General features: G+C 43.8%; 2 protein-coding genes across 7 annotated transcripts; both read right to left on the reverse strand.

Annotated features, from left to right (window-relative positions):
* Window positions 1-4,580: 4,580 nt before the first annotated feature.
* On the reverse strand, window positions 4,581-15,358 carry si:dkey-177p2.6 (uncharacterized protein LOC568712 homolog). The gene is made up of 2 exons (XM_012823950.3): window positions 14,795-15,358; window positions 4,581-6,951 (listed from the first exon to the last, which is right to left on the reverse strand). The coding sequence occupies exons 1-2, from the start codon at window positions 14,932-14,934 to the stop codon at window positions 6,267-6,269; spliced, it is 825 nt and encodes a 274-aa protein (XP_012679404.2). The 5' UTR covers window positions 14,935-15,358; the 3' UTR covers window positions 4,581-6,266.
* Window positions 15,359-16,663: 1,305 nt separating this feature from the next.
* cdca4 (cell division cycle associated 4) lies at window positions 16,664-21,542 on the reverse strand. 6 transcript variants are annotated; one of them, XM_031581802.2, is made up of 4 exons: window positions 21,331-21,540; window positions 20,079-20,103; window positions 18,844-18,892; window positions 16,664-18,738 (listed from the first exon to the last, which is right to left on the reverse strand). In XM_031581802.2, exon 4 carries the CDS (start codon window positions 18,729-18,731, stop codon window positions 17,802-17,804), a length of 930 nt encoding a protein of 309 aa, XP_031437662.1. In that variant the 5' UTR covers window positions 18,732-18,738; window positions 18,844-18,892; window positions 20,079-20,103; window positions 21,331-21,540; the 3' UTR covers window positions 16,664-17,801. The 6 variants fall into 6 exon arrangements, with proteins under 6 accessions (XP_031437662.1, XP_031437660.1, XP_012679401.1 ...); XM_031581800.2 differs by having other exon boundaries at window positions 16,664-18,892; window positions 21,331-21,542; XM_012823947.3 differs by lacking the exon at window positions 18,844-18,892 and having other exon boundaries at window positions 21,331-21,539.
* Between the last annotated feature and the right edge of the window lie 4,055 nt (window positions 21,543-25,597).

Here is a 25,597-nt window from a genome sequence, read left to right on the forward strand (position 1 = left end):
AAAATAAAAAATGAATCGGCGCCACCTGCAGGTTTGGAGAGCAACGGGAACTGTCTATCAGTCTATGTATTTGTCCTTCTATTTCTTTTGCGCATACAAGTATGACTGTTTTACATATTATATATGTCTTACACATCATATTTAAGAGAAATATTATAGATATGATGGACCATGGACATAGACTGGTGATGTCAGAGTAAACATAATCTCTGGGCATTGTTCACTCAGCTGCAGAGCATCCAGAGGGCAGTGGGTAAATGATTTGGTGAAATCCATGGGGTCTGATAAAAGGTGTAGCATTTTAGAATAGCAGAGACAGAATTTATCAAATTGGATAGCTTCTGTTTATTGCATTTTATTTATTGTTCTTTTGCGGTGTATGCGTATGTTTTGTTCACAGTACTGATGCTGGTATAAACATACTATACATTTGCACCTTCGACGGAGAAACCACAGAACTTCCTCGGAATCAATCAAGTGATTCGGTTGTGCCATGATTTCATTGTTGCCATGGTGTAGCAGGAAGATTCTCTCTCTCTCTCTCTCTCTCCCTCTCTCTCCCTCTCTCTCTCTCTCATGGGCAGAATGCAGAAGCACTAATGTTCCCTCTCTACGTGTATCCTGGCCCTCCTGCACCAGAGTTGATGTTACTCATCTTTCTATGAGGCCTGGCTGACTGCTGTGCCAAGCCCTCAGGAAAACAGCAGGGCCTCCCAAAAACTGAAAGAGGGAGAAGGAGGGGGGCAGATAGTAGCACATATATGAGGCAAAGACTGACACTTCAAACAGTGAGCTCCCCCTAATTAGTTTTAGAATTATGGTTAGAGTGTGTGTGTGTGTGTGTGTGTGTGTGTGTGTGAGAGAGAGAGAGAGAGAGAGAGAAAGAAAGAAGATGTATGCGTGTCGCGTGTGTGTATGTGAGAAATTTTATCTTGGTCATTGTTCTTTTTATGTGTATATGTGCAATTAAATGCACATTTTGTCATGTACTCAGTTAGGTTGAACTGATAGAGAGTCCTTTGTGAGGCTGAGTTGACAGCGATGGAATACAAACACAGCTCCCTGCTACATGCTTCTGCATTATTAATGCTTGTGCAGGAAGCGAGTGACTTCTCCAGCTCTCTCAGGGTCGATCAGACTCACCCCACTGACTAAAGGAGAAGGCAGGGGTGGCAAATCAAACCGAAAGACTAACATCAAAGACAAAGAAAGAACATGTATTGCCTCTGCGTTAAAAATCAGATCACAGAATATGAATGCTTAGTTTATTCTTGCAATTAAAGGCTTATGACTGGATATGAAGACAGTTTGTAATCACACAACAAGATAATACGGGGTGTTTTGAGTACATTTTCGAGACAAGAAAATGTTCAGGTTGTGTATTTTCAAAAGCTTCCAGAAGGGGGTATCCTTTTGTCATGCTCATCGCCTACTTGGTTTTGTCTTTGTGCAGTTTGTCGTGTTTTTGTGTGTAACCCAGAGACTTGCCTGGATCCAGCAACCTTTAACTGTTGTAGCTCTGGCTCCGGCTCCCTTCAGTAAAAGCCCCTGAACCAAACTAATGCCTATAATCGTACTTTATGTTGCGATCATGTCATTAGAGCGATTTTTTTTGTTTTGTTATTGCTGTCGTTGTTTGGAGAGGTAGTAATATTATCGTTGTAAGAGTAGTGGTAGTAGTACCTGGTTGGTGGTAGGCTGCTCTCCGCTTTTAACGAGGCAATATCAGGGCACAAAGGCACTGCATCACAACACACACATGCGCAATTCGGCCTCAAGGGGGCGACAAACGCAAGCGGGAATTGTCGGATTTGCGGCGTCGTTGCATGCGTGTTCGGCCAAGTACTTGAATGAAAATGAGCAGAGCCCAAGTTATTCCGTCAGGGTAGTTCTTTATGCTAAAAGGGGGTTCTATACTCACTCCTTTATTATTTCTTAGTTGCTAACGTGTATTAAAATGTTTTTTGTAAAATTTTACAAATCAGACTAGAATCAATATTATTTGTAAGATCAATTTACATTCATTCAAGGATGTTTGTATTTATATCAATTTGGCCTGCTACAATTCTACATTAATTGCACCTCAAAGTGCTTCTTTTTTTTTACTTGACAGACAAAACAACAATGTGAATGACCATACACCTCTTCTTTTCAACTTTCAACTTTATTTACATGTACTGACCTGCTACAATAGTGTTGCATAGAGTATGACTGGAAATAGAGTTGCCTTACACAACAGACAGGGGCATAACAGGAAAAGAACTACAACACCATGTGAGAACAGGAGGGAAATAAAGGAGGGGGGGCATATTCTTTCTGTTCAAAAAATGTATATGCTTTCTTTATACATTAATATAAATTTTCAAAGAAAAACAATAAAAATACATACTTTTGGTCTCTTTGGACCAGAGCGGTCAGGCTTTTTTTTTTTGTCATTGTGCGAGGAGTTCATATTGCACTTGGGACATAAGTTAAACCTTTACAAGGTTCTCCAGCACGTACATCTAAACAGACAAGCCGAGACAGACAGACAGGGATGAATAAGAAGTGGCACAATCGAGAGACAGAGTGGATGCAGATGTTCAGTGCATGTGTGTGTGTGTGTGTGTGTTAAAGCTTCTTCCAGGCCTCGTTCAGACATCCAAGACCAAAGTGGACTGGAACAGATCCGGTCTGAAGTCAGCCACCGCTGTTTTCACTGAAGGCAGATGAGGCAATCTTTTATTTGCATCTTTGTAAAAGAATCCCTCACGATGAATGTGACTTCTAGCTTCTTTTTGCAGACATTTCTTTATTATTACTTTTCAGGGAAACATGAACAGTTGGGGTGGGGACAATAAGCTTATATTCCACATGATTCAATGCGGAGTGGCGTTACATGAAGTAAGAAATAATATCACAGCCCTCTAGACTGCTGCGGTAGTTCAAAGGGAAATGCTACTACAATGTAAAATGGGACAAACAACGGTCAATGTTTAGAAGTCTCACTTTGTGAAGTTACCTTAAATTTAGAAAATTGTGCCATTTACATAGAAATGATCCTAATAAAGGGGATCCTAATAAAGGGGACCACAGCCAGGGCACCCTGCTGTAGGGTTGAGGTGCAACCCTACGCTGCCATACCCATATACTTGTGAAGGGCTTGATTCTTGGAGTCACATGTATTGTGAAATTAAGAACATTTGGGTACCCTTGGACTGGCGTGTGTTCCAAGGTGAAGAAAGGCTGGCCAAGACCGTCTACAAAAGTCGGAGGGAGACATACTGAGAGAAGATGAGACATCCTTCAGTACACCTGACAATGGCCAGCACATTTTTGTGTAATCAAAGGAGCCGAAACAAACAAAAACAAGCACTCAGGGGTGACATTATCATGTAGAGCTGCCAAATAGACTGCCTGGTTGATTGAAATCTCTTTCGTTTGTACATGTGTATTTATATAAAAACAAAAAGATAAAAAAAAAAACACAACAAATTTCAATAGATATTTCTGTACTAACATTGACAGAATTTGCAATTTACAAAAAAAAATATTTCCATAATAAAAATCTCACAATTTGCAACAAAATATTTACAAACGCTCCTCTCATCCAGTGGGGGCCAAAGCCCTCCCCAGCTTTTTTCTTCTTTAAAGCAGACCATGTTCACACATTTAAATAAAATTCAATATATTATCTCATTAACTTAACCACACAGAGAAAATGAAAGAAATACAAATATATACAGAAACACACAAAAGAAATATTAGAAATAAAATAAAAAAAGCTTACTAAGCTGACAGAGCCCACGGCTTACTTGCTGCACAGCTCTCAGCCCACACAGGGAGAGAGATGTCCGTGGACAATGTCGGTGGAGGGATCCAGTGGCCATAATCAAAGAGGGCCTTCTCCACGGACACAGCTGTAAACATCCCCCACGGGCCAGAGGGGTGGGGTGGGGTGGGGGTTCTCTGAGCACCCCAAATTTGAGTCCAGAGAGGTGTGCCTTCATGTGTACATAGAAACCCCTCGGCTTGTCACAGACAAATAGCATGGGCGATGAGATTACAATTTTCAGGGATTTTTCAGTTTCTTTGCACTTGGAGGGTTGAGGAGCTCGGGGAGTTTTTCTAGTCAAGTGTTGCGAGGCAGGGAGCCCTGCGACTAAGGAATACATTGCTTTTCTGATGGGGGAGAAAAAAAAAAGAAAAAAAAAAAAAAAAAGTTGCTGGCGTTTTGTCATCCAACTCCACACAAAAACAAAAGGGTTCCTCCTTCCCCCTGCTTCCTGATTGGCTACTGAGAGAGGGGCCCCTTCTGGGGTGTGGCTTGATCACACACACACCAGCTGTTGTAAAATTCTCAGTGAAGCCTTTTCCTCAAGCCAGTCCACATGACTGAAGCTCTGGGCCACAGCACCCCCTCCCCCACCCGATTCCCCCGTCAGCCAGCCAGTCTGACAAACACCCCACCTGCAGCCCCAGCCCGCCACACACACACACACACACACACACACACACACACACACACACACACACACACACACACACACACACACACACACACACACACACACACACACACACACACACACACACACACACACACACACACACACACACACACACACACACACACACACACACACACGGGGCATCTCTCCTTGTGAAACAACTTCCTGTTGGCCAAGACCCTGATTGGCTGCTACTGGTTATTACGCAACTCCTTGTAGAGACAAATGGTTCAATGGGCAAGGAGGAAGCAACAAAAAAAGGGGGTAGTGTGTGTGTGTTTGGAGACAGCAGCCTGGTGGCGGGTATACTTGTGTCTGTCCTGCCCAAAGTGTAGGACTTCCGGACATCACTGACATTTTGAAGAGTTGCACAAAATCTTTGTGGTGAGGATTGCAAAAGGGAAGAAACAGATGGTTCAGAAGTGTGGATCAACTTCAGAGTCAAATGGCTTCTTTCTGGAGCTTTAAAACTACTGAATATTCATTTTAGAAAAAGAAAGTCTGAAAATAGCCAAAAGGTCTGACATTAGAATGTAAAATCCGGAACTGTGGGCCGGACGTTGGACCGGAGGCACACACACTGTTGCTCTCTAGCAGAAAGGGTCCATCACATGGGGTGCAGCGAGGGGAGCGGGGCACAGTGTGCAGTTCCACCAGTTCCAGTCTTCATATCCTCCGTTTCTAGGCACTAAAGTTCATTCAGCAGGATGCCGGGGTGTGTCTGTCCTCGCCACAATCATTAAAGCCAAAAATGTATAAATACAGATTTCATCTTCATACAATTTATAAAAAAAAAAAAGGAAGAGAGAGACAAAACATGTAGCTGTGCGTCTCCCCTCCTCACTTCAGCAGTATCTACAAGCCTGATCTCCGTCGGACACAAATGTCATCGTCCTCCTGCGGAAACACTGTCCCAATATACCTCAGACCTGAGGTGCTAAACACATGAGTGCCAGAGTGACAAGTTCAAACGAGGCCTGCCAAAGGAGAATGTTGGCAGAACCAAACAGCGCAGTAGATTTAGGTCACAATGGGGAAACCTCGCAGCCTCAGGTCAAGGAGAGCAGGACTGACAATCACCAGAATTTGGGTTGTTGTTGTTGTTGTTGTTGTTGTCGTCTGTTTTTGTTTTCAAGAAAGGAATATACCAGTAAGGAGAACACGAGGCGGCTAAAACGTTAACATTGACTTTGTATAGTAAAACATCGATAGTGAGCTCTTGGTTGTTGAGAGGTAGTGTGAGTGTTGTTGGATGTGCAAGTCATGATCAGACGGTAGAATTATTGATAGCAAATGTAATGCTCCACAAAATACTTAGGTGATGGGTTGGGGGCAAAGTTCAGTCCACAAAAATAAGTCTCATTTTTTTAAATGCTAAAAACCTTCCGTTTTGCACCCCTGGCTTTGCTCCTGGGAGACTTCAGGCGGTCCTGAATAGTCACATCATGCAGATAGGTCTCGTTAACACTAGTACTTGTACCAGTTTGTCACTGAGGGCCCTGCAGACAGATGCGGTGTCTGCGGGAGAGGATGGCTTTAGTTGGGGCCAGTCTGGAGACAGAACGGGTATGTGTGTGCATTCACCCAACAGCGAACGAACAAGTGTGTGTCAGGCAGGTCGACATCCATCTTTTTCATATAAATATATTTGGGATAGTTCTCTGTATAAAAATAGATTTACATTTACCATTTGATGTTTTAAAAAACAAAAACATAGCAGAAAAAGGTTCATGATTCTGTAGAGAGAAAGAGCAGTGGTGGGGGTGGGGGTTCTGTTCAGGAACGCACCAGAATCTCCATGATGTGGTCCAGGTCGTTGAGGTCGTTGAAGCAGAACTGGAGGGCTGAGGGGGTGCAGCCAGAAGAGGGGAATCCCTTGAGTCCGTCGTCGGCCCCGGCTGCGCCCGCTCTCTGTGCCGGGGCGAGGGCCAGGGCGGCGGCGACGTCCGACCCGTCGTACATGGACGTGTCGATGTCCTCGAAGATGTCGTCCAGCGGCAGGTCGGACAGGTAGCAGCTGGCGGAGCTCGTGATCTCGAACGAGCCGAACATCGAGTCCTGGAGAGGCGAGTGGGGGCCGGCCCCATCGCCCAGCTGCGCCCCAACATCTGGGCCACCGGAGGGCGGGGGCGGGGCGCCGGGGGGCTGCAGGTCCGAGGGCACGGGCGGCAGGTCGGGGGTGTGCCGCGGGGTGAGCGCGTGCACGGGGGACAGCGACGGGGCCGGCGGGATGCAGGCGAAGCCCTCCTGCCTCATCTCCTGCTGGAGGTGGCGGAGCGTGTTGGCCAGCAGCACGGAGCGGTGCAGGCTGGGCTCGGAGCGGCGCTGACAGCTCTGCAGCTTGTCCAGGCACAGGTCCAGAACCATCTGGCGCTGCTGAGGATAGGGCAAGCCCAGAGGTGCAGAGTCACCGGCGTCACACTCGCTCAGCTTGCGCTTCACGCCGCGGCCCAGCAGATACCTGCAGAGAACCAAGAATGGGGGGAGAGGGGGAGAAAAGAAACACAGTTAAGGTAAATAAAAAAAGTCAGAAAAAGAGGGGGTTTGAAGCCAAACACACTCAGCACAGATTCCTGTAGGAAAATATCTAAATCCAGAGCATGCGCAGAAAGCCAGCTGAATGCCAAGATGCACTGAAGCCACCAGAATTCCATCTACATATCCTGAAACCTGTAGACCAGTCGTTCTCAACCACTGGTGGTCCGCAAGTGCCCCATAGTGGTCCGCGACTGCCACAAGTAAATGATTGCGACATTTCTAACATACAACTCAGAACGAAGAGAACACAGTCAGTAGAAGCCTAATCTATTAAAGAGTAGCCTAATCTATTAAGAAGGTCATGGATCGGTGGCTTAAGACAGGGACAATGAAAAGAAAATTAAATGAGAATGCCTCTGACACAGACAAGGAGAAGGGTCACTCGCGCCGCGGAGCTGCATTCAAACAGCATTTGTTTTTCTCCCGCTGCGGAGACAGCAAGATGATAACTTTATTCTGTGTTGTGTGACGTTGGATAATGACGACTCATAATTATGAAAAGTTGACTACTAGGATGGCTATATTAATGCCAGACGGCTAGCCTACGGTTGTTAGTGAATTACTGCGGTCGCGTGGACGGTATGCGCATGGTTGTGTTTATTGGTGTTTAGTGATACATTGGCGTGTCTGAGTGTGTGATGGGAGTATGAGGCTGTGAGCGAACTATAGTTTGTAACTTAACCAGGTCACGCATGGAGCAGGCAGGGTTCCAGATGCTTTGCCTAGCGCATTGTCATATCTATAACTAGCCTACCGATTAAAAAAAAAGGAGTGCCCACCCGCGAAAATCATGTGCCGCTAACCAGGGCCGGATTAACAATGTTCTGTGCCCTGGGCAACAAGGCTCAAGGCTACACTGTTGCATGTAATTTTAAAGTCAAGATCATGTTTATTGTATCACAATCCAACATTTAATGTTGATCACTTCACTTCTATATATCCTTATTATTTTACCTGAACAAATGGACCTTACAACTGGCCTCCCTTAAAGACTGAACTCATGACTACACAAACAATTATGAGGCCTAATGACCTATTTTTACTTTTAAAACTTCTCACATTAGCACTCCCGCTTAACTGCTTCTCCATCTTGCTGCACTGCTTCTCCCCATAGAACGCTCTCCTCCAGCCACAGCGCTTCAAGTCACGTGACTCTCGCTCGCAGTGTCCGCGGCGTAGAGCTGGCAAGCCCCAAGTGGCATTTGTGCAGGCAGCTACTAGACTACACAAACACTGTTTTTGACGTGATTTAACATAATATTTTGATCGAACGAGTTGCAATAAAGTGCTCACATTAGGAAAGTAAGGACTGCGTTCATAACGTGATATAACATTTTAGTTGACGTTGTCCAGGGCCCCTGGGCAAGTGCCCAATTGTCCTAATGGTTAATCCGGCCTTGGCGCTAACAATTGTCTGGTGCCAGGTCTGGGTAGGAGGCCTGTTGTTCCGGGGATATACTATTTAGTAAGATAGTCCGCGAGTTTTTTTTTTATTGGCTAAGTGGTCCTTGGTCTGAAAAAGTTTGAGAAACACTGATGTAGACAATTCAACCGCACCATGCATGTTTGCCATAAACACCACACTACTCTTCACGTGCATCTTATATGTACATTTACAATCCTGGCCTTCTCACTTTGATCAAAGATGTAATGTTTAGATTATGCACACTTCCTCGAGTGTACATGCTCGACATGAAGCACACATGACCTTGGGACTATTGGGAGTCAGAAAACAAATATTGTGCTGCTCCAGTGACAGAAAACAACCACAGTGTGTGTGGACCACATAAACACATGCTCTGCGCTGGCAGAACCTGAAGAGTGAAGATCCAACAGGAGGCCAGGCCCACATAAACACACACACACACACACACACGTGCGTGCTCTGCGCTGGCAGAACCTGAAGAGTGAAGGTCCAACAGGAGGCCAGGCGGCCGGCGCTGGTGTTATGAAAGGGCTTCCAGTGCTGCCATGTGAGGGGCTGCGTGGACGGCCATGTCGGTCACTGCAGCATGCACCAGAGGGGGGTGGACATGTGCACCGCGTCACACACACGCACGCCAGTGCAGAGCACGCACACACACACCAGTGCAGAGCACGCACACACTCTCTCACTCCAGGGGATAAGCTGATGGGTCATGGGAACGCTCTGCTGGTCACCATGGTGATTCTCATCCATCTTTCTGCTGGATGTCAGCATTACAGACGGTCCCTAGAGAGGTGGTGTACGGCGCAGAGAGGCTGGCTGGAGGTGCTCAATCCCCCACCCCTCAACACACACACACACACACACACACACACACACACACACACACACACACACACACACACACACACGAGTAAGAGGCAGAAAGACGCCCAGTCTAGAGAGGAAAGAGCAATGGCAGGGGGGTTGCACTACTAAGGCAAAAGGAGATGGGTGCTTATGTGCTGCTCTTCCCACCGCAAGGAATACTTAGCATGGCTCATCCCGATCATCCCTCTTGAGGAGCTCGAGTCGAACATGCTCTGTTCCAGCGACACACACAGTTTCCAAACATGCACACAATAGAGACCTGAAGGATACCAAACTATGTGACACGGAGTTGCCAGAATACTGTGCTGAACACGCCGAGTGAAAAACAACTGTTTGGAAGAGGCAGAGAGCACTGCTGAACAGAACAGGTCCACCATATGCGGTGTCGTCACACCTCTCCCTCTCTCACTCCTTCCTTCTCTTCTTCACTCGCCTTCCTTCTCTTCTTCACTCGCCTTCCTTCTCTTCCTCACTCAGCCTCTTACCGCCTGCTCTGTAGATGGCTGCCACCTCCTCACTCCACTCGTGCTCCTGCTCCTACTCTTCTCCCCCTCTGTCCCCCATACAGTTCTTTCTTCCATCCCTCTAACTCCTATTTTCCTTCCTCCTCTGTCCTCTCCACCCCCTCCTTCCTCCTTCCTCCTCCTCCTCTCTGTTCTGCAGGCGCCTGTGTGTCCACACTTCATCCATCACGCTGCTCCATGCGAGCAGACATCCCCCGCAGGTCCGAGCACATGCCGCAGACTGCTCTGCTCCGCTCCGCGCTCCCCTCCTCTCCTCTCCTCTCCACTGCAGAGCCGGCAGCACCAGCTGCACCGTTACGGCAGGGCTGGCACCAGCGGAGGCAGGATCAGCAGCACATCACACCACCACCCCACAGGAACACGACACAGCGATCTACTGTCTGTTCTGGGGCCGGTGGGAAAGGACTCGTCGTGTGCCCGACTGCATCTTAAACCAAACGATAATAAGAGAATTGCAATAGACTTTAGTGGGGGTAGCCCCCTTTGTAGCACAGCACAGAGAGCTCACAGGACACAAGTCACAGGCAGCTCGTTACCTGCCTGGCCGTGTTTTCTTTTTACGAATCAGGAAACCATGTGAACTGGAAGAAGACGGGAGCAGCAGTAGAGCTTACTTGACTGCAGCAGCTCAGAGCCGTCCATAGGGATGTTTCTCTGCACTGTTCTCTGGAGACAGTGAGGCAGAAGACACTCATCACGTGAATCTGATCTACATCCTGAGACCAGGGCCAATGAAAGGAAGCTTTAGACTTCACACATCCTGAAACAGGAGCTCAAACTGCAGCTTTTGGAGCCTGGACTGCAGCAGGAGTGGGCTGTCTACAGAGGCCACTTCCCCCCCCACTGCAGTGTGGTCCTCCACTCACTCACTCACTGGCTCTCTGATGCACTCTAAGGCTGATGGCTGCTCAGCCCTCATGAACATCTGAGACTGGCCGTTATATAACAGCCCACCCGGCCGCTCCTGAACGCCAGCACATCTCTGCCAGTGCATGCCAAGAGGTGCCTATGGTTGGGGAAAGGGCAGCTCTGTAGAAGCCAACACAGGTCTACATGAAGCCAGCAATGATGCCCACATTGGCATCCAGAAGCCTGAGATAGGTGGCACGAGGAGTCTTACGAAGGGATCTTTTAATGGAACACCAGCTGAAAGGTAACAACAGTGCCTCTTGCCAGAGTGGGAGGTTCGCATAGGAGCGACGACAACAGAGATATAAAACTGAGATTCAACACAAAATAAAGACATATGTGTCTCCTATACTCTTCATTGTGGAAGCTTTTTAAAAATAAATTCCATCCACCTTACACATAATCCTGCCATCCACACAGTAAACCCCAACTGATCTTTAAAGATGTAGGTGCTGGTAAGACTGGAGGCTCTGAGAAAAAGAATGTGTGTGTGTGTGTGTGTGTGTGTGTGTGTGTGGGATAGCAGGGGCGTCTGAAATCGTGATCTTTTGCTCCCTGTTCTGGCAGTTAGGGAGGCATCAAGTCGTGCTTCAAAACCACATCATCCTCATTATACTCCACCTACCTCCCATCCCCTACCCACCCAACCATTTACCATGGAAACGGCGGTGGAGGAGAGGTTCAGGGCTCGAGTGACAGGCTGTTTCTGGGACTGTCTGGGAAATAGTGAGATGCTCCTAGCCAGAGATTAAGCAGCTTCTCAAGAGTGACACTTATTTCTTGTTTTAACAAAAATGTTCAAGCATGTTTTCAATTAGCCGAAGGTCAGTGTTTCTCTTGGATTTGGCACGAGATGCCCTACACTACAGTCCATCATTTTACATCCTTGTTTGAGTTTTGCAGCTGTGGCAAACTTCTTGTGGCAAACCTGTATGGAGTCATAAGGAGACAACTGAAATATTCAGACTCAGTTGACCATCTTGGCCTACTTGTTTCTACATAGGTTTAGGACCAATTCCAACACAGAGGTCTCCAGATGTATACAACATAGGGCCCAATATGTGATGTACAGCTGGCTTAATGAGACTCATCTCTAGAACTGGATTTTGACCTAAATTTGGTTGACAGTTCTTTGGCTGTTGGCAACAATTCAGAATGGATTACATAATCCAGCCCTCTCCATCAAGACAGACAACCTTCATCATTACAACATTGTGTGAGGGCCATTGTGCGAGGGTTTAATGATGACATGACTTGATTGGCTGGGAAATTAATGTAGCGTCGTTCTTTCAGTACTTTCACATTTGTATGCTTTCAGAAACACTGGATAGCATTCTCAATCTGTTCTCAAGATTTATATGGGGCTGGGGGGGGAGGGGGCAGTGAAGTAGTGAGCGTTAGCAACGGTCAATCTGTCACAATTAAGTAAATGTACATGGCCAGAAAACCCAACTCACACAGAGATGCTCACGTCAGTGCTTCTCAACGCTTTCTACGTGCTTAATTCTGCTTGATCTGGAGTCATTGAAGATTGTTCTAAATGTGTCCCTGTCCAGGGAAGAATACTAATGCTGAAGTTACAATGAGGAACAGCACTGCACTCGTCTCTTTCCCTTCTCCATCTCCCCTCTCTTCTCCCTGCCCTGGAGGGAGCCACTTGCTCCAGTACACACACACAGAGAGAGAGAGGGAGACACAGAGACAGAGAGAGAGACAGAGAGACAGAGAGAGAGAGAGAGAGGAACAGGAAGAGGCAGCAAGGATTAACCACGAGTAGGCAGCAAGCAGTAGGGGGCGGGGCCAGTCATTGATGAGCACTCAAAGCTGTGCTGCTGGTAATGAACTGGGGCGGAGGGGGCTGGGAAAGAGGATGTCCATATATGGGCCACTTTGTCACTCAGACCACGGAACCACCCTCGCCATCATGAGTCACATCCGTGCGTGGGGGTTAGTCACACCGAGGGAGACGTGAGCGGACCTATGGCTCATGTCATGGGTCGTGATGGGATGGGTTATCATAGGTACTCCCGAGATCAACTAAGTCATCGAGATGCAATAACAGACCGTGAGCCCCACCCCCTATTTATTTTAAAGGGCTAGGCTTATTGCACCCCTGCTGTCCTAAGCGCTGTGGACTGCTACACTGTATCCTCCTATAGTTCAGAATGCAAGCACATCAACTTCCAGTTATCCAATACCTAATATGTTTTACTTTTACTTGCTATACCTCATTTCCACATGTAATTGAAGTTTCTGGTTAATAGCCAAGCCATATATTTCCAATTCTAAATCACAGTAGAATTCCACTATCTTCCTCAGCGCATCTACTTCATGCATGTCAAACAGAAGGTACAGCTAGTGAGATTGAGTTGGACAAAAAGGCTCTAGTAAATACACAGAGAGAGGGACACAGAAGATTGCCGGTATGTGCTTCTAAAATTCATGTGGAAGACCATGCAAGTTTGAGTGACCTCTAAGATAGCTTACATTAAATGACCAGTCAACAAATTACTAGACCAACTCAAATGTATATTATTTTGCACATGCTGGAAAACACTGTACACTATTACCAAATACTGTACTAGCTACCATCAGTAGTAGCGGTTTAAATCCATGGCCATCTGACAACCACGTCGACTGTACGATAGCATGTTGAACCATGCATCAACATTTCTGAGCGTGGTTTACATGGAAGGGGCTGGAGGGAGAGGGATTCGGCTAACGTGAGTGTACACAATAGGCAAAGTCTTTGAATTAATCTCCAAAAACTCCAAGTAAAAACGAAATAATGGGTACTATGGCTCCCGTGCCCACAGCTTAACTGCATTTGAAGACAGTTCTTTCTGCAGCCATAAACATAGTAACTTTTAATGTTTGAGTTACGGTACCAAGAGAAAAAAATAAACGCACAAACATCGACATTATTGTTTCTGCATCGGTTCACATTATCAATATTACAGTCTATTTCGGGGAGACGGCCATACTGCTGCCTGATGATAAACCTGGAGAGATCTACAGCGCAAGCCTGGTTGCTGCTGGCATGGCTCATTTAAATGAACAACTTCACACTGACTCAATGTTAGGTCAATGAGCGATGAATCCCAATTTTAATTTAACAGATTCTGCACACATGAGCAATGCGCCCCTGAAAGTTACTCCAGTAATAACGAGCCGGCATATTTGACCACAATTAACCTTAGACTTCCCTCGATTTGGTGTTTGACTGAGGGTGGTTGTGATGCTAAAGAAGTAGCAAGTAGTAAAGCGGAGTGCATGATGGTCAGTTAGCGATGGATTGATTCCATTACGCAACAGCACTGAGGCACGGAGCAGCCACTTGAACTCGCCATTGAACATTACGCAAACGCTCACCGCCTAGCTACCTAGCTAGCAAGCTAGTAGCTAGCCACATTAAAAGTAGAAGCTGAAAGTTAGCCAAGTGGAATTTAAACCTAATGTGAGCATATAGACTGGTCCGTAACAAGTTCGCTAACTGGAAAATGATTAACGGGGACTGTGAAATTAGAAAACCAAGTAAACAATCATAATCGTTTTCATAAACCGTTCTCTTAGGACAGCAACTTTAACGTTAAAGCTGCTTCACTAACGTTTAAAGGGCTCGGTCTGTTCAACCCTTACTTTCGTTTCACAGCTCATCGGAACTAAAAAGGTTACCAACTACTGGAATGCTGGGTAGCGGTATCTCACTTAAAAGCTCAACAGCTAAAGATGTCTACTAGTGTGAGGGTAGCTTGGCGAGTTAGGAATCACTTTCATGACCGAGTAACGTTAAGCAACATAGCTACCGGTAGCTAAGTTACCGTTAGTATCTGCTGCGACTAAAGTTATCATTAACTTAGCCAGCCATCTGGCAGGTAAACGTTAACATTGAACGTTTAAACTGAAAGAAGGCTGTCGTAACCACCTACATTCCCAGAGAGAATACATTCATACTGTTGACAATACAGTCAGTGGTGATCAAGCAACCAGAGAACTGGGACAGCATGGCTAGCTAACAAGCTAGTAAGTTGCGTTACCTTGACGAGGAAAGGGCATCTCTCGGTTGCTCAACTTCCTTCACAGCGGAGTCCACATCTAGGCGACACATAGAGGCTGCTCGAATTCTGTTTTTCCTCTTCATCGAAGTCTCGTAAGACACAATATCCCTTTGACCCATACCATAATGTATCACTAAACTAGCGTTCTTGCTAGTCTGCTGAAGTTGAAAGAGAACAGAATCTCTCCGCAAAATACAACTTCAACAATAATAGCTACCTATCACTGACTGGCATGGCCAGCCAATTGATGCGCAATGAATTAGCCAAGTTGGCTAACGGTGCTGAGCTGGCTAAACTGTTTACTGGCTAAATGTTTGCATTCAGATTACACAAAATTACTAATAGGCAGACAATAGTTCATCAACCGTTTGCTACATTTGCTGACTGATAATGAGCAAATGTATTAGTTTTGACGGTTCAGCTAAGTGTTCGCCTGTCCAAAGTCTACACGTTCCTGGTTAACTAGCATACAGGACTGATGTGGACGACGGCTTCTATCAAGCTGCCTACCGAGCTAAACTCTACTTCTCCAACATAGAAGCTACGGGAAAAGGGCAGAAAAGAGGCTCAGCTGATTGACGGTCGTCAGGTGGGAGAGCCTGGATTGGTCCAATGAAATTTCAAGCCCGCCTAGTAACCACATCTGGTTGGCTGAGCCAGTTCTCTCCTTCTTCCTATCCCTGTCTTTCATTCGTTCTAATATCGCGCTCACAGACCAAAAACGTGACCAGAGGAAATACTGTAGAAAAACTGTACTAAGGATACGGCAGAGCAGAGAACAGAAATTACGTGTGCGAATAGTGACTGTAAAGGGCAACTCTAAGGCTTTATGTTGCAGTCTGTTGTAGAAAATTCTCATGTGCTTGCATGTATTACATTAACAAGAAAAAGAACAATGCAGCGTTGCCATAAATAGCATGTGGGTTTCAACTGCAGTTATACCAAATTCGTCTGCGTGCACAGAGGTCGTGCGCGGCATGAGCAACTGGGGATTTAAACTGTGACGTTACATTTTGAGTGACGTCTGCACTTGCAACCAATACTAGGACAGTATTCTTTTGCGCTCCAATGCTGGTATTACAAAATGGGTAAATAGGTAATGAAAAAATGAAAGTACACGACACTGATTTTTGACTTGTTAAAAGTATTCTTTCAACAAGTCAAATGCCCTTACATATTTCGGATTTAATGAAAATGCCAGAAACAGGCCAGTAAGATACACAAGAATATTGGAAAGTTCTTTACGTAAGTGGGATTCAAATAAAAAAGCTTTTGTACATTCGCGTTTTAGCACCAGTTTCTTTCAGAGATGCTGAACTACTTTCCATTTCCATATCCCATTCCGTGTTTAACAAAACATCCCCCAAGTCATGTTTACAATGTTTTGAAAACTGCATTTTGTGCAAGTCACAGGAAAACAAGAGTGCATTCAGCAATTCCCTTACCTTCATTTTATTGACATAACTAAGTAAATCATCCTATGTAGTTAGCTAGTTGTCATCTTCCATTTCACCACATTATGCTCTATCCTTGACACAAGTGGACAAAAAGTGTATCGAACCCCATTAACTCATGCAACATGTAAATGTAAATTCTGTTTGAAGTGGAGAAAAGGCTAAACCAAATCCATGTTTTTCTTGTTGGTTTGTTTGTTTTACAGGTTGTCTGTTTTACTATGCTCTACCTGTACTGTAGTGGTGAATAAATGGTTAGGTGAATTTCAAGTTTTGTCCACAACCATTATGCGGTCATTTGCAGTTGATGAGAAAATCCTTCTGCAGTCATGAACCTATTAAGGAAAAGTCCTGAATTTATAAAGGAGTAAAGGAAAACAACATACACCATTCATAATTTGTACCTTTTATTAGAAATGTTATAAAAAAAAAATGCTACAATGTTCATATAAAATGGTTCTAATCTACTCTAGATTTATTACATAGATACCATTTGCCTCTCAGTTCATCCATGTTCAAATGATACTTTCAAGCGATTTTGAACTCTCTTTCACTTGACATTTTGCTATATGAAGAAAAGCATTCGCGTTCATAAACAATAACTTATGCCATTTCTGACCCAACATAAAAAATAAAAAAAAACGTTTAAATACTATGTGTAAAGTTGTAGTAGAACACTTGATGCATAGAAAGTGTATATGGACACTTGATGCATAGAAATTTGAGAAATGCTGTTTCACACTAAAAAGTCAGCAAGTTCACCAAAGTCAAAGAGCAACTTGGATTCAACTTGACCAATAATCACCTGACATATTTGATGTGAATAAATAAAATAAATTAAATTAAAAGGAATTCACATAAAATTGGCTTGTGCCATTATTCTTCATTTCTAAAGAGTCAAATATAACTTTTAACTTCTAATGGCAAACCGAAGGTTGTGGCAAGCGAGGAGATAAGGCATTCCCGTGACCTCAGACAAAGTGATATTGAGCAATACTGTACATGGTACTGTGTGCACCAAACTGTGGACAGAAACAGGGTTGTCAGAAAAATGTGTGTTAACTCTGCATCAGCCAATGTTTCATCAGCTTTAGGATTTGGAAGACATATCAGTCCATGGCACATGACACTGTGCAATCTCATATAAAATGTACAGTAACAGTTCCCAAGATGTATCTGTTGTAAAAATATATATATATATATATATATTTACATACATATTTCAATCAATTTCTTTTTTATGAAAATAAGACAAACTTTACAGATTTGTATATATCTTGTTCTGTTCTCCATTCTTGTAGTGTAATTTTTACAGGAATAAATTAAAACAAGACAGACACAAAAGAAGGATGAAAGGAAACAGCCTCATTTAAAAAAAACATACATTAAGTACGTAATGGTCAGCTCGTAAAAATCACACTGACACCAGGGGCAGAAAGTCCTTTTCCTTAACAGTACGTCTCATTCCACTGGCCTACCATAGGAGACATAAAAAGGCAAAAGACGAGTACGGGTCTCTGAGAGGCCTTTGCCTAGGAGCCCACAATGATCTCCATAATGTGGTCGAGCTCATTGAGGTCGGAACGACAGTTTGAGGCTGAACTTAAGGATGAGGGAGTGTGGGACTGGCTGAGACTGTCCAAGAGGTCATACGGGCCTATCTTGGGGGCAGCCTGCATTCCTGTGAGCATGGTGTCCAGGTCGTAGTAGGACGCGTCTACATCTGAGAACAGCTCCTCCAAGGCGGACTCTGGGCCCGGGTGGCTGTTCTTGATCTCAAACGTGCCGAAGACCTGCCTCATGGCTTTTGCCTCCCCTTCTTCTCTGCACCCCTCCAGCTCATTATCGTCCTCCTCCTCCTCATCCTCCTCTTCCACATCCACATCCTCGTCAGGGGCACCCAGCCGAGAGTCGAGCTCCCTTTCGCCCCTCAGCATCCCTCTCTCCCAACAGTGGCCCATGCTGCCCGACAGGCAGACATTCGAGGCCGCCTCAGAGCAGATCGAGTCCTCCTCCACCGCTACCACCTCCTCCTCGCGGCACTCCTCGTACCCCATCACCGAAAACAGCTTTGGCTCCGCAGTAGGGCTCCCATTCATCTCCCTCCCAGGCCGGCACAGCACCTCGGTAGCCACCAGACGTTCCGGTGGGCCGGCAGCACCAGAACCGGCAGCACTGGCTGCAGCGAAGGCCTCCATCATGGTGGCTGCCTGCCAGCTGCCATCATGGGTCATCTCCTCCTGGATCTGCCGAACAGTGTTGGCGATGAGGACGGAGCGGCACAGGTTGGGCTCTACCAGCATGTGGCACAGCTGCAACTTGATGAGGGACATGTCCAGGAGGGACTGCCTCTGAAGGCTATAGGATACAGAGGAAAGCTCTTCGTTGGAGCCTGGAAGGCCCTCCTCAGGCAGCTCCTCTCCTCCATCGGAAAACTTGCGCTTGGTTCCTTTGGAGAACATGGCTCTGCTGTGATGGAGGAGAAACAGAAGAGTGAGGTTCATATCGCAATTTGACAATGACCCATGTGTAGAAGCAAACACAAACTGGATGGTAACAAATTCTGTTTCATACTTGCCCGGCAGCTACAATAATTCATTGTAATTTGTCTCTATCGTGGTTGCTATAAGAAAAAGTGATTACACATCAAGTAATAGCAGCCTCCATTGATAGAATCTGGCTTTAGTACCATTTTTGAAACACTCCTGAATATTTACATTTAGCAGACGCTTTTGTCCAAAGCGACGTAAAAATAAATATGCACATTTATTACAAATTTACACAAAATGTATTAGTCCTGCAACCACATAAGTCCTACATTATTTGACCCATGTGACACACCAAATTGCCATGTCGAGTACCTGTTTTACCCAACATATTCGGCATGGTCATATACATACCCATCTGAACACAAACTGTATTCACATGATGTTTCACACTTTCAACAAAAACTGCACAGATGTTAGTAAAATTTAAATAAAAAACAAGCATTGTGTTCCACAAGAGGTAATTCTGACCCAACTCCCACTGCAAGCATTAGAATTGAGCCGAAGAACACACACACACACACACACCATAAAGTAATGACAGACAAGCACAACACTGGTAAAATGGCTAATAGTAGTTTGAGTGGCACAGCTCATAGGCTACATCTCGAATCAAGATGAAGGCTGCAGGTCACTTGCCTCCAGTCAACCAGGGCAAGGGGAGCCGCTAAAGTGACGCACATGCCGCTAAAGTCAGGACGTACAAATGACACAGGCCAGAAGATGTATTGCACACTACGGTAAATATTAGGCCTTGGAGTACACTTACTTTTACATCTGCTTCAGTGTGTGACTCATGTGAATGTATGTTTGAGTAGGGAGTATTCTAATTAGCTATCTACATCAGGCAGTGTTGGGTTGGAGGGATGTAGGCATTTTGGACGAGGAAAAAGCACTAAGCAACGATAAAATGACATCTCTCCTACTGGGCTGAATAAGAATCTATTCTTTCATAACGTGCAAGCACATCCTTATCTTTGCCAAACCAACAAACCCATTAGTTGCAGGCATACAGAAACACCACCAAACACAGAAGAACATCAATGCATTCTGAAAGACCAGAAATCAGTCCATAATCTGGTGTGGGTTGTGAATTCATTCAATGGAGATGATTTCTTCAAGAGACCACAAAAGACGTGACTGGGATCCCAGTAAAAGTAATATAAAACCTGACTTAACATTGAAGATGTGGGAACCGGTGGGGGGAAGGGATGGGGAAAAGGCTAAATCATGGTTAAACTAAAATATGGACATTTGGCCTACCTGACCAATCAGTGACATCCCAGAACTGTAGAGACAGAGACCAGAATGCAAGCTGACAGTAATTCCATTGCAAGGCTTCAACCAATATTTCATTAAAAGAAATAAAGCCCATACTAATCACAGCGCTCAGAGAATCCATGTTTGGACAGTTTGAGTTATATATACCAATGCAATCTCACAAAGCATAAATAACAGGTTGAATATATTTAATATAAGGTATGGATTGGGTGGAAGAGATATGGATTTCGCTCTATTGCAAATATCAGAAAAGTAATTCCTAAATTAAGTTAATATGACCGAATTACACCGTAGTAAATACACAGAGATTACCGTTAGTTGGATATAAGTGCAACACAACCAAAGGCTACAGAGCGGAGCGGAGTTGTTTTAGAATTTCTGATTGTGTAATGTGTCTGAAAAGAAATGTAATTGCCTTATGTGTGGCGAGTGCTGATATTTGACCATGGGTGACAGCCTGACACATATGCTTTACGATTTAAAAGTCCCACCTCTGATGGTTTCAAATACGGGCTCCAATTAAAGCGACAGCATTGCAAAACAAACAACGTTACAAAAACACTTTCGCCGAGACACATTCGCTTGCCAGCTAGTGGACTAGCTCCACCCAGCCAGGCATACTTTACCCTCCCCCACCGTACTGACGTGGTCACGGGCGCTGTGCTACCGGCTAACAATCTCTACCGAAACAAATGCCAGTAACTCGGAAATCACGTAATTCCATACTTTTCCATAATGCCGCTTTTGAGAAACGCGTAAAATTCGCAGACATAAAATGCACTCTTACACTGAGTGCCCGAAATTTAGGAGGAATCATAAGCATAAGTGTTTCGCTGCACAGGCAGTCATTGAACAGCAAGCATGTAGCAGCTGGGACGACAATGATGGTAGCCATTTTGAATTTCCTAGTCGGTCAGCCCTCATAACAACTTCTCCCCTAAATGTATTTCAAGCATATGTTGAAAAATTCACATAGTCGTCATTCGCCAGTAGGCAATCGCTGGACTACCCGATTGCATAAAACAAAATACTTTCTTAAAACTTTCTCGGAAAAGTAAGGGGTAGGTTGATAGAAATAATCAGGCACTTCCGCAAATACGCTTGCGTTCGAAATCGACCGCGCATTTACTTATAGCTCACGGGGGCTTTTATTTTCTAAAATGGCAACTAAATTAAAATTTAAATGTCCAGATCAATGCATTGCATAACACACGATCTCATACGTTCAACATACCTTTGTAGGTTTTTACTCTTCAGCGTAGACACTCATAGACTTCCTGCGTGTGCGGAGGGAAAGGCGATATAAGGTGCTGCTCTCTTGGCTTTCCCCGACACTGATTGTAGAGAGTAGTTGGGCTGCTGGACGGCCAGCTGCGGCACAGGGAAAGGGTGATGTGGGCGGACACTTGCATCTTGATCGACAGGGCATGGCTTGAGTCGGGGAAAAGCGAACAAAAGCTAGAGTGACAAACAGGAGATCTCCTATGAGCCCGTTAGAGATAAGCGATCTAAATAGGCCTATAATACGTTCACTATTCTTTTGTTTTCAATTGAGCCCAAAACAAAACCTTAAATTACACTTATTAGCCTTGTATAAGTGGGCTATACATAGCTTTAAAAATGCCTATTTCCCAGATGAATGAAACTAACAAAACAGTCTGTGCTGATATACAAATTCCATGTCTTTTTTTCTGGTTGTTACTGTTGTTGTGTTTTTAGATGTAGCCCACGCAATATCCCAAACCAGATCATAATCAGTAATGTAGTTGATAACAATAGATAACAATCTATGATACAGTTCTACAGTTCTTCTAAAAAAAGCATTTGATACAGACACATTTTTTGTAGGCTACTTCACTGACCCCTATTATTACTGTCGAACAGATGGGCTGCATTGTGGATTTTATATGACTTCGAGAATTCCCTCCCATATCAGACATATCTGTAATGCAGGCAAGTCATTCACATTTACTTTAGTAAAACAACTTACAGTATGGAAATTCATCCATAGCACACAATGAAAGTGACTGAAGGTCATAGTGTGTATGAAAGGGCTTGCTTAATGTTCTGTAGCCTAATAAAAAGGCTGATATGCTCTTTTTGAGGCAGCTAGTCACAAGATTAGGTTTGACAATAGAATTAGAATTTTTGTTTTGAAGATTTCTGTCACCCAAGAACTTTGAAACCAAAATGTTACACATTGCCCATAATTAGGCTACTGCTACTAATCAACTTAAGTGACCCCCCCCCCCTTGTGTTGATCAGTCAACATGTTCTTTTCTATGCCTTCTTGTTGAATGTTCAATGGCCTACCTGTATAGGTCTTTATCACCAAATGTAATTTCCCCTGAATGAAGCCAATTAGCTTGATTAATTGCTTGGTAAACCTTCTCAGTAGATCAGCTGACATCTTCTGAGCACAGACGCACACACTGTGTTGTCATTTATTGGAATGGCAGTATTCAGATTTGACTGTTTCTTTTGCTTGTCGTAAGACAAGGATGGGTTCATGTAGCCAGAAAAAGACAGGTGATTCCGATGTGTACCAGTGCTAAGGAACATGGCCAGGTAGGACGAAGGAAAATGTAGCAAGCAGCTTCGAAAGAGGCCAAGACAGAATGGTTTGTAGAACACAATAAAGTAATACATTCCTGATAATGTAATCATTTCAAATAATGTAATAATTGTTGACACTTAAGTCCATCAAAAATAAACCCAGTAATGTTATAAAATGTCTTAAACAATAATGTAAGAATATTTGTACCAATAATGTAATACATTAATACACTATTGGAAGTTATTACGTTATTGGGTAAACCTTGTTTTTGTAGATAATAATGTAGGTAATAACCTACCAATAATGTAATAACTTTTTCCACTTAACTCCATTCAAACTGTAATAGACCCAATAATGTAATAACATGCCATCAATAATATGATATTTTTGGAATGCATTATTTTTAGAGGTTCTGTTTTAATCCTTATTTTCTAGTGGACCATGTAGTAAAGAGGTCCATTAATGTATTACTTTGTTCAGTTTTTGGTATTTATTCTTTTCTTTGGTTTTGTGAAGGCCATTTTCTTTGGTAGATTGACAGAGAGCTGAAGCGTGTGCCAAAATATGAATGGAGATCTAGATTAGGCCATATCAACTGTTACCTGTTGGGCAGCTAACATGTAAAGTTCACTGAACAGTTTGTAAATATTACATGACATCTAACTAAAATAATAGTGGTTTTAGTATATGGTGCTTCCACCCTTATTGCAATGATTATCACACTTCCTCCTTCAGCGATGAACTGGGCTGATGACATCAAGTGAGAGTGAAAGTGATATTATTTCAGACATGAACAGACAGTTTCAGTAGAGTGAAGTAAAATGCAACGTTGAAACAAATGCATTGCACTTCATTCTTTAACCAGAATAGGAAGAATAGGTTACGTAACATGTGTCTACAAAGTTGCTAATGAAAAAACATGGTGAAACATAGCCAGGATATGTGAGAGATATAAGAAAGGAAGACATTAAACAAGCACACACTGTAAGTTTGATTACAATCAATGGATGAAGTTAATACACTGACTGTTAGGACTGATTCCTACAACATAAGGAAAATAATCTGAACCTGTGGCTTCTGGAACCTCCACCCCATCAAATGAGAGAGCATCTGACAGTTAAACCACAAAAAATATTAAACAAAATGTTAGGCAAGTAATGATAGAGCTTTGGGATATGAAGATATTGGGTGCTGATTTCATTTTGACTCTTGAATACAACAACTAATTTCAGTTTATATTGTCACAAAATGTTTGTTCTTGGTAGGATAATACTAGCAGTGAATGAGGAATTATAGTACCTCAGTCATTGGAAAAGTTAGATGCAGAAGGTCAGTAATGATAGATTATAGGACATTTAAAACATTCATGTGCTGTAGATCAACAGAATTCCCATGTACATCAAGTATTAATCCAGAATAATTTAGAGAGTTATTGAAACCAGCGTGTTCTGTAAATTTGAAAGAATATGCCATAGCAGCAAAGACCCTAAGCGGAACCTGTCCAAAAATGGTCTGTCTTAATAACAAGTCACAGAGAGCAAGAGTAGCTTCAGAGTATCACTCTGTATGTTGCATGGCATGAGAAGATCTGGGCAAACACGTTTAACAAGCTGCTCTTGTTGGTGACTGCTTATTTGTAGGGCTGTGATTAGTGCTACCTCAGAGTGTGTTATGTGCAGCCAGGCAGTGACTCATAACTCGCACACATGAGGAAATGAATCAGCCTAGCTCGCCTTTTTTTGCTCTGGCCTACGTCTGAGCGAGCTGTAGCACCATCACGTCTTCTCTCTGTTGGAGATTCATTGGCCATGGGCAACTTGAGTCATTTTGAGGACGTGGTGGGTTTCAATGTGGAGGAAAATAAAGACAACAACCTGTGTATCTTGAGACGCCATGTTAGGAGATCACCTGCCATGGTGATCTGTTTTCTCCACCAATTCTGCTCCTTGCGAGTGATAAAGAGGAAGCACAGAACAGTGAGGTATTTCTCCACCTAGTGGTAGAACAGTAATTCAAATGTGGTATGTGTATGCTCAAATGTGATGTATGTGTATGCTGACAGTGAGGTGCAGAGAGCACTGATTTACTGTGGAGGCAGACATGGATAAATATACATATTTACAGCAATGTCATTTATCATTTTATTCAGTGCTGATACAATCTGCTTAGCCCATATGACCATTTCCATCCTCCAATGTTATATCATAAAGCCATTAATGAATTAATACATTTTCAAAATCACTTCAGAACTGTGATTGAAGCCATTGACCTTATTATCCCATCATGAATTATATCCAGATAATAGGCTATGAATAATTATACAAAATATCTCACAATGTAACAAATTACAATAAATTCATCAACTTTAGAGTGGTCTTTAGTGAGTTTCCACAAACCAGTCAGGTTATGATGCACTGTATACACAAGACAAACTTTGGTCTTTGACTCTGCTCATATTGATGAACAGATGAATAATATTGCCTCACTGCTAATAGATTGCACGGCTGATCTGCTTTAAACTGTATTTGCAGTCAACATTCAAGTTAGAAAACATCTTAAATGACTTTCAGGTGGAAGACTCCCAGAGCAATGGATCTAAATGTTGCTACCTACCTGACTGGAGACACACCCATGGGGCCACATGGTGAGTTACTAATCAACAGGCCTTTCTAATTGACAGGCTTCCCTGTAGCATCGCCTACACTTGAATTAGGAAGCATCTAGTTATGAACATAAGTACTGTACATATAATATGATACAGCTGAAGTTTATGAAGAAATGAAAACCCCCCTGTGGCGAGACATTAAAGGTGGAGGCTGTGTTTATGATGACATACACTGTTTGGCAAATTCAGTGAATTGCCTAAGGTCGTCTGGCTGTGCGTTCTGTGTGTGTGCTCAAAAAATCTCCTGTGTTCGTTCACAGCCCTGGCTCTGTATATGGG

This window comes from Clupea harengus, chromosome 15 (assembly GCF_900700415.2).
Source record: "Clupea harengus chromosome 15, Ch_v2.0.2, whole genome shotgun sequence".
NCBI lineage: Eukaryota > Metazoa > Chordata > Actinopteri > Clupeiformes > Clupeidae > Clupea > Clupea harengus.